The sequence below is a fragment of the Lampetra planeri genome, unplaced genomic scaffold (genome assembly GCF_965212315.1).
Source record: "Lampetra planeri unplaced genomic scaffold, kcLamPlan1.2.h2 scaffold_2261, whole genome shotgun sequence".
NCBI classification, from domain to species: domain Eukaryota; kingdom Metazoa; phylum Chordata; class Hyperoartia; order Petromyzontiformes; family Petromyzontidae; genus Lampetra; species Lampetra planeri.
Window position 1 is genome coordinate 653 of NW_027615034.1, and position 9,676 is coordinate 10,328.

Genomic DNA, 9,676 nt, shown 5'->3' on the forward strand with positions numbered 1-9,676 from the left:
ACTCCTCACTCACTCCTCACTCACTCCTCACTCACTCACTCCTCACTCACTCACTCACTCACTCACTCACTCACTCCTCACTCACTCACTCCTCACTCACTCCTCACTCACTCACTCACTCCTCACTCACTCCTCACTCACTCACTCCTCACTCACTCCTCACTCACTCACTCCTCACTCACTCACTCACTCACTCCTCACTCACTCCTCACTCACTCACTCCTCACTCACTCCTCACTCACTCACTCACTCCTCACTCACTCCTCACTCACTCACTCCTCACTCACTCCTCACTCACTCCTACTCACCTCACTCACTCACTCACTCACTCCTCACTCACTCCTCACTCACTCACTCACTCACTCCTCACTCACTCCTCACTCACTCACTCACTCCTCACTCACTCCTCACTCACTCCTCACTCACTCACTCCTCACTCACTCCTCACTCACTCCTACTCACCTCACTCACTCACTCCTCACTCACTCACTCACTCCTCACTCACTCCTCACTCACTCACTCACTCCTCACTCACTCCTCACTCACTCCTCACCCCCCCCCCCGCCCTCCCCCCCACCTTGTCGTAGACGGACCACGACAGCTCGGTCTCGATGACCATGACGACGATGCCGAACATGCCGAAGATGAGCGCGTAGTCGCTCAGCCTCTTCCGCTTCTCGAACAGCGCCCGCCGGTGTCCCAGCTTGTAGCCGATGTTCTGCGTCTTCTTCTTGTTGTTGTTGCCGCCGCCGCTGCCGCCACACGCCTTCGCCGTCGAGCCCGCGGAGCACCGCGCCGGTGGCAGCGGCGGCGGCGGCGACGGCGCGGGAGGCAGAAGAGGCGGCGGGGGAGGAGGTGGGGTATTGGGTGGCGGTGGATGCTGCTGCTGCTGCTGTTGTTGTTGTTGATGATGCTGCTGCTGCTGCTGGTGGTGGTGGTGTTGATGATGTGGCAGCGGCGGTGGAGGAGGAGGCGGAGGCGGTGGAGGAGGAGGAGGAGGTAGTGACAGCGGAGACTGGCGGTGGAGCGACTGCGCGCCGCCCTGCAGGGAAGGACTTCTCAGCACCCCCGACGCGGACAGCGACAGTTCACACACGGGCCTCGACACCACGATCTCGGGCGTCTGCTGCAGCTGCTGCAGCTGCTGCTGCTGCTGCTGGTGGTGGTGGTGGCAGTGCCCCTGCAGGATCTGCGGACTCCTCGCTTCGCCCCCGTGGTCTCCCTCCTGCCCTCCCTGCAGGCTTCTCCGTGACGCGCTCAGGTGGCTCAGAGGTTTCACCATCCCGCCGTTGTACTTGCAGCTGCTCATCGCGATCTCGGTGAACGCGTTGCTCTCCCGCCGCCCGCTGCCCGTCGGGCTCGACGCCCTGCTCAGCTGGTGATGCTGCTGCTGCTGCTGCTGCGGCTGCTTGGCGGTGCAGGCGTTGCACGACAGCTTCTGCAGCAGCGGGGACAGCGACGCGTCCGTCTCAGGGCAGGAGCAGCCGCTGAGGTTGACGCTCAGCTGACTGCCGTGCGGAGAGCAACATTGGCCCTGCATCAGGCAATGCTGCTGCTGCTGCTGCTGCTGGTGGTGGTGGTGGAGGTGATGGTGTCCTGGGAAGGTCCCGTGTCTGGGGAGACCCCCTGCGGAGAAGGGGGCCTTGCCGTGGAGGCAGGGGTCCAAGGCCAGCCGAAACCTCGCGTCCTGAAAGTCGTTGCAGGAAGGGCTCGAGGAACGTGGCTTCGTAAACTCCATGTTCCTCGCGAGGGGCCAGGACGGTCAGCTGTGGGCGGGGCCGAGGGAGGGGGGGGGGTTGGGCAGAGAGGAGATGATTGGTGGAAGTCAAAACAACATCCAACGCAACCACGACAACCAGTTTTTTTTTCAGTTTCATGTATTTGGTGTAGCCCTGTGAGCCATTCGGCTCTTGAATCGGGTGCGACCGCAACAAACAAAAACATGAACAAGAAAACATCTTAAAGTGGCTATGCACAAACAGAAAAATCCAGGAAAAAACAGCAAAGTCTTCCAAAAAAAGTACCGCAATTCAACGCTGTGTGCAAAACTCCCAGTGGGATGCAAGTCAAACAATAACAACCATGATGCAATGTAGATTAAAGTTATCAGTCTAACTCAAATATGGCAAAACCAAAACGTTTTGGAAATCACCAAAATAAAGCTATAAAAGCAATGTAACAGTGATCATAGGAGCTGCGATTGAAATTTTACAATAAACGATATACATAACATGTACTACCAAACTTTGCAGCTCGTGCCCAGCACAACGTACGGCCACAACCAACACCACCGCCACCTCCACCGCTCAGGGGGGGGGGGTGGGGGGGGGTGGCTGCGTGAACGTGATGGCTTCCAGGGGCTGCAGCCCGGGCCCCTGAGGGTGGCGAGGGCCACCCCTATCACCCCTACAGGGCGCAGGACACGTGACGCGCAGGCTTGCACGACGGCTCAAACGCAATGGCCGGAGCACGATGGTGAACCACCCACAGGTGGTCTGGCGATCGGCCGGGTGGCTCGCCTGGCCGGTGAAAGGTCGAGAGTTCAAATTCTCGTCGGTAACGGGGGGGTGGGGCGGGGGGGTTGACTCAGCCCATCATCCCTCCCTGGGTGGGTCATCAAAATAAGTACCAGTTTGTGGGGAGGTCAACAGCAGTTGTCCTCACCTCGCACGCCCCGCCAACCCCATGCCATAGGAATGTGGAATTTCCAGCACGGGCACTGCAGGAGCTGTGTAGATGAGAGATGACCACCGACAGCCTCTCAATGCTCAAGTGAGCGGTGGGACGGGGGGGGTCTCCCACCGACTTCGGTCATTGTCAAGAGCCGCGGCGCTACCGGCGACGAGCGGCGCTACCGGTGACGCTGCCGGTGAAGCTACCGGTGACACTGCCGGTGACACTGCCGGTGACACTGCCGGTGAAGCTACCGATGACTCTACCGGTGACTCTACCGGTGACTCTACCGGTGACGCTGCCGGTGAAGCTACTGGTGATGCTACCGATGACTCTACCAGTGACGCTGCCGGTGAAGCTACCGGTGATGCTAACGGTGATGCTGCCGATGACTCTACCGGTGACTCTGCCGGTGACTCTACCGATGACTCTGCCGGTGACGCTACCGGTGACGCTGCCGGTGATGCTACCGGTGACTCTACCGATGACTCTACCGGTGACACTACCGGTGACGCTACTGATGACTCTACCGATGACTCTACTGGTGACGCTACCGGTGACGCTACCGATGACTCTACCGATGACTCTACTGGTGACGCTACCGGTGACGCTACCGATGACTCTACCGATGACACTGCCGGTGATGCTACTGGTGACGCTGCCGGTGACGCGAGAGTTTCTAATCAGCTTTTTTCAACTTTGATTTCGCCTTCGCGGTCCCGTACTTGGCGTTTGAACGAACAGCAGCAGTGGCAGCGCCCCGGGGGTGGATATCCGCCTCCTGTCCGACATGGCGGCACAGTGCGTGGTGCAAAAGAAACAGCCAATGGGAGCAAGGGTTGAAAGTGCACAGAGGGCCCCCCAATCCCCCCAAAGCTGTACCAACCTCGGCCCCCCACTTCAACGTAACCCCGGGCCCTGTTAACGTCGCCGCCGGCAACACAGGCCGGGGGCCAAACGCCACGAATGCCACCACCTCGAACATAATCTATACAATCGCTTGCAACAACGCCACCGATACTTGCAACCGCTGACACCACCAGCAGCAGCAACAACAACAGCAGCAGCCGCCGTTCACCATGAAGTGGCGGTGACGTCCTCACGGCGCTTGCGCCATGCTAGGTGCACTTTGGGTTGAGAGGTCACAGACGCCCATGGGTTGACTGATCGAGGTGACTGGCAGATGCACCAACTGTGTTGCCCACGGTGCCGATTTGCTGCGCTTTAGCCCCGCGGAGCTCCGCTCGTTGTTGTGAGCGTCGCTCCTCCGCCCCCCGTTGTTGCTGGGAGGCGACTGCCTCCAAAGGCAACGATCCCCCGGAAAGCCTTAACAGACTGTAGGGGCAAGTGCTGTTAGCGAGCACCTATGAAGGCCGGAACGGTACACGAGGGGGTGGGTGGCTAGCACCACGCCCGGCCGCCTTTGTCTCCCTAGTGGCGATGTTTACACTGCACCAGGTACTCATTTGAGGCTGAGTCGACCTAGGGGAGGCCCACGACCGGTTCAGATAATCGTCACATTGACCCACTCATTCACACACATAGAGACCCACACATACACAGACCCCCCACTCACCCACTCACCCACACACACAGAGACCCACACACACACCGAGACTCACACACACAAAGACCCACACATACACAGACCCCTACTCACCCACACACACACAGACACTTACCCACACACACAGAGACCCACTCACCCACTCACCCACACAGCCACTTAACCACACAGACCCACACATACACATAGACCCACTAACACACACAGAGACCCACACATACAGAGACCCACTCACCTAATCACTCACAGAGACAGACCCACACATACACATAGACCCACTCACCCACACACACACACAAAGACACTCACACACACACAGACACTCACCCACACACAGAGACCCACACACACACAGACACTCACCCACACACAGAAAGACCCACACACACAGAGACCCTCACATACACAGACCCCCACTCACCCCCACACACACACAGACCCTCACTCACCCACACACACACACAAAGACACTCACCCACAGAGAGACCCACACACACACACACAGACACTCACCCACATACAGAGAGACCCACACACACAGAGACCCACTCACCCACACACACAGAGACCCACACATATACGGACCCTAACTCACCCACACACACACACAAAGACACTCACACACACACTCACACACACACACACAGACCCACACACACAGAAACCCACACATACACGGACTCACACTCACCCACCCACACACACAAAGACACTCACACACACTCTTCCACACACAGAGAGACCCACACAGAGACCTACACATTCACAGACCCCCACACACACAGAGACACTCACACACACACACAAAGACACTCACACACAGACACTCATCCCCACACAGAGACCCCCACACACCCCGTCTCTGGAGAGCAACAGCAGCTGTTGGTGGCAGTCTCGTCTGATGAATGGGAATGAGTGCTGCAAATGAATTACAAAGAAGACTCCAGTCACGACAGATGAACCCCGCACCCTCTCTGCCCCCCCCCCCCGCTCGCCCTCCACCACATCCACAACCTTCGCGATGGAGGAGAACCAGACGGCGGAGTAGGAGTGCTCTCGATATCGCCGGCGGTCGAGATTAATAACGTTGAACCAACGTTGGCCCAGCGGCTCCAAGCACATGCCAACGTTGAGCCAACGTTAGTCCAGCGGCTCCAAGCACATGGCAACGTTGAGCCAACGTTGGCCCAACGTTGGTGCAACGGCTCCAAGCAAATGCCAACGTTGAACCAACGTTGGCTCAACGTTGGTGCAACGGCTCCAAGCACATGCCAACGTTGAGCCAACGTTGGCCCAACGTTGGTGCAACGGCTCCAAGCACATGCCAACGTTGAACCAACGTTGGTCCAGCGGGTCCAAGCACATGCCAACGTTGAACCAATGTTGAACCAACGTTGGCCCAGCGGCTCCAACCACATGCCAACGTTGAACCAACGTTGAACCAACGTTAGTCCAGCGGCTCCAACCACATGCCAACGTTGAACCAACGTTGGCCCAACGTTGGTGCAACGGCTCCAAGCAAATGCCAACGTTGAACCAACGTTGAACCAACGTTAGTCCAGCGGCTCCAACCACATGCCAACGTTGAACCAACGTTGGCCCAACGTTGGTGCAACGGCTCCAAGCAAATGCCAACGTTGAACCAACGTTGAACCAACGTTAGTCCAGCGGCTCCAAGCACATGCCAACGTTGAACCAACGTTGAACCAACGCACGGCACTCACCGCACACACGACGGCTACTACTACCGAGCGGGGAACCTGTTCATGCGCAAGGCGGCGGTGCCCCCATCGTCAGGTTCGACGCCCCGCTCAGCTTCCGAGGGAGGGCGAGAGCCGACGATTCGTGCGACATGCCAAACGCAGAAGCTCGAAAGGCGTCGAGATTTGCCCCGATAGTGCGGACGGTGAGTAAAACGTGAACAATCTCCCCCTCGTCATCGTGAACAATCTCCCCTCATCACCGTGAACAATCTCCCCTCGTCATCGTGAACAATCTCCCCCCTCGTCACCGTGAACAATCTCCCCTCGTCATCGTGAACAATCTCCCCCCTCGTCACCGTGAACAATCTCCCCTCGTCATCGTGAACAATCTCCCCCCTCGTCACCGTGAACAATCTCCCCTCATCACCGTGAACAATCTCCCCTCGTCATCGTGAACAATCTCCCCCTCGTCATCGTGAACAATCTCCCCCCTCGTCACCGTGAACAATCTCCCCTCATCACCGTGAACAATCTCCCCTCGTCACCGTGAACAATCTCCCCTCGTCATCGTGAACAATCTCCCCTCGTCACCGTGAACAATCTCCCCTCGTCCTCGTGAACAATCTCCCCTCGTCACCGTGAACAATCTCCCCTCGTCCTCGTGAACAATCTCCCCTCGTCACCGTGAACAATCTCCCCTCGTCACCGTGAACAATCTCCCCTCGTCATCATGAACAATCTCCCCTCGTCCTCGTGAACAATCTCCCCTCGTCACCGTGAACAATCTCCCCTCGTCCTCGTGAACAATCTCCCCTCGTCACCGTGAACAATCTCCCCTCGTCCTCGTGAACAATCTCCCCTCGTCATCATGAACAATCTCCCCCTCATCGTGAACAATCTCCCCCTCGTCACCGTGAACAATCTCCCCTCGTCACCGTGAACAATCTCCCCCTCGTCACCGTGAACAATCTCCCCTCATCACCGTGAACAATCTCCCCTCGTCACCGTGAACAATCTCCCCTCATCACCGTGAACAATCTCCCCTCGTCATCGTGAACAATCTCCCCTCGTCACCGTGAACAATCTCCCCCTCGTCACCGTGAACAATCTCCCCTCATCACCGTGAACAATCTCCCCTCGTCATCGTGAACAATCTCCCCTCGTCACCGTGAACAATCTCCCCCTCGTCACCGTGAACAATCTCCCCTCGTCACCGTGAACAATCTCCCCTCGTCATCGTGAACAATCTCCCCTCGTCACCGTGAACAATCTCCCCTCATCACCGTGAACAATCTCCCCTCGTCACCGTGAACAATCTCCCCTCATCACCGTGAACAATCTCCCCTCGTCACCGTGAACAATCTCCCCTCGTCACCGTGAACAATCTCCCCCTCGTCACCGTGAACAATCTCCCCCTCGTCCTCGTGAACAATCTCCCCTCGTCACCGTGAACAATCTCCCCCTCGTCATCGTGAACAATCTCCCCCTCGTCATCATGAACAATCTCCCCTCGTCACCGTGAACAATCTCCCCTCGTCACCGTGAACAATCTCCCCCTCGTCACCGTGAACAATCTCCCCCTCGTCCTCGTGAACAATCTCCCCTCGTCACCGTGAACAATCTCCCCCTCGTCATCGTGAACAATCTCCCCCTCGTCATCATGAACAATCTCCCCCTCGTCACCGTGAACAATCTCCCCTCGTCACCGTGAACAATCTCCCCCTCGTCATCGTGAACAATCTCCCCTCGTCACCGTGAACAATCTCCCCTCGTCATCGTGAACAATCTCCCCTCGTCATCGTGAACAATCTCCCCTCGTCATCATGAACAATCTCCCCCTCGTCACCGTGAACAATCTCCCCCTCGTCACCGTGAACAATCTCCCCCTCGTCATCGTGAACAATCTCCCCTCGTCATCGTGAACAATCTCCCCCTCGTCACCGTGAACAATCTCCCCCTCGTCACCGTGAACAATCTCCCCCTCGTCACCGTGAACAATCTCCCCCTCGTCATCGTGAACAATCTCCCCCTCATCATGAACAATCTCCCCTCGTCATCATGAACAATCTCCCCCTCGTCATCATGAACAATCTCCCCTCGTCATCGTGAACAATCTCCCCTCGTCACCGTGAACAATCTCCCCCTCGTCATCATGAACAATCTCCCCTCGTCATCGTGAACAATCTCCCCTCGTCCTCGTGAACAATCTCCCCTCGTCACCGTGAACAATCTCCCCTCATCACCGTGAACAATCTCCCCTCGTCATCGTGAACAATCTCCCCTCGTCACCGTGAACAATCTCCCCCTCGTCACCGTGAACAATCTCCCCTCGTCACCGTGAACAATCTCCCCTCGTCATCGTGAACAATCTCCCCTCGTCACCGTGAACAATCTCCCCTCATCACCGTGAACAATCTCCCCTCGTCACCGTGAACAATCTCCCCTCATCACCGTGAACAATCTCCCCTCGTCACCGTGAACAATCTCCCCTCGTCACCGTGAACAATCTCCCCCTCGTCACCGTGAACAATCTCCCCCTCGTCCTCGTGAACAATCTCCCCTCGTCACCGTGAACAATCTCCCCCTCGTCATCGTGAACAATCTCCCCCTCGTCATCATGAACAATCTCCCCTCGTCATCGTGAACAATCTCCCCCTCGTCACCGTGAACAATCTCCCCTCGTCACCGTGAACAATCTCCCCCTCGTCATCGTGAACAATCTCCCCTCGTCACCGTGAACAATCTCCCCTCGTCACCGTGAACAATCTCCCCCTCGTCATCGTGAACAATCTCCCCTCGTCATCGTGAACAATCTCCCCCTCGTCACCGTGAACAATCTCCCCTCGTCATCGTGAACAATCTCCCCCTCGTCATCATGAACAATCTCCCCTCGTCATCATGAACAATCTCCCCCTCGTCATCATGAACAATCTCCCCTCGTCATCGTGAACAATCTCCCCTCGTCACCGTGAACAATCTCCCCCTCGTCATCATGAACAATCTCCCCTCGTCATCGTGAACAATCTCCCCTCGTCCTCGTGAACAATCTCCCCTCGTCACCGTGAACAATCTCCCCTCGTCATCGTGAACAATCTCCCCTCGTCATCGTGAACAATCTCCCCCTCGTCATCGTGAACAATCTCCCCCTCGTCACCGTGAACAATCTCCCCTCGTCATCGTGAACAATCTCCCCTCGTCATCGTGAACAATCTCCCCTCGTCATCGTGAACAATCTCCCCTCGTCATCGTGAACAATCTCCCCTCGTCATCATGAACAATCTCCCCCTCGTCACCGTGAACAATCTCCCCCTCGTCATCATGAACAATCTCCCCCTCGTCACCGTGAACAATCTCCCCCTCGTCATCATGAACAATCTCCCCTCGTCATCGTGAACAATCTCCCCCTCGTCGTCACCGTGAACAATCTCCCCTCGTCATCGTGAACAATCTCCCCTCGTCATCATGAACAATCTCCCCCTCGTCATCGTGAACAATCTCCCCCTCGTCATCGTGAACAATCTCCCCCTCGTCATCGTGAACAATCTCCCCCTCGTCATCGTGAACAATCTCCCCTCGTCATCATGAACAATCTCCCCTCGTCATCATGAACAATCTCCCCCTCGTCATCGTGAACAATCTCCCCCTCGTCATCGTGAACAATCTCCCCTCGTCATCATGAACAATCTCCCCTCGTCATCATGAACAATCTCCCCTCGTCATCGTGAACAATCTC

General features: G+C 56.7%; 1 protein-coding gene across 1 annotated transcript; it reads right to left on the bottom strand.

Annotated features, from left to right (window-relative positions):
• Window positions 1-577: 577 nt before the first annotated feature.
• On the bottom strand, window positions 578-1,758 carry LOC144740534 (uncharacterized; the record flags this gene model as incomplete). Its single annotated transcript, XM_078623376.1, has 1 exon — window positions 578-1,758. A coding segment is annotated over exon 1 (1,161 nt), but the record flags the coding sequence as incomplete, so codon positions are not given.
• Window positions 1,759-9,676: the final 7,918 nt, after the last annotated feature.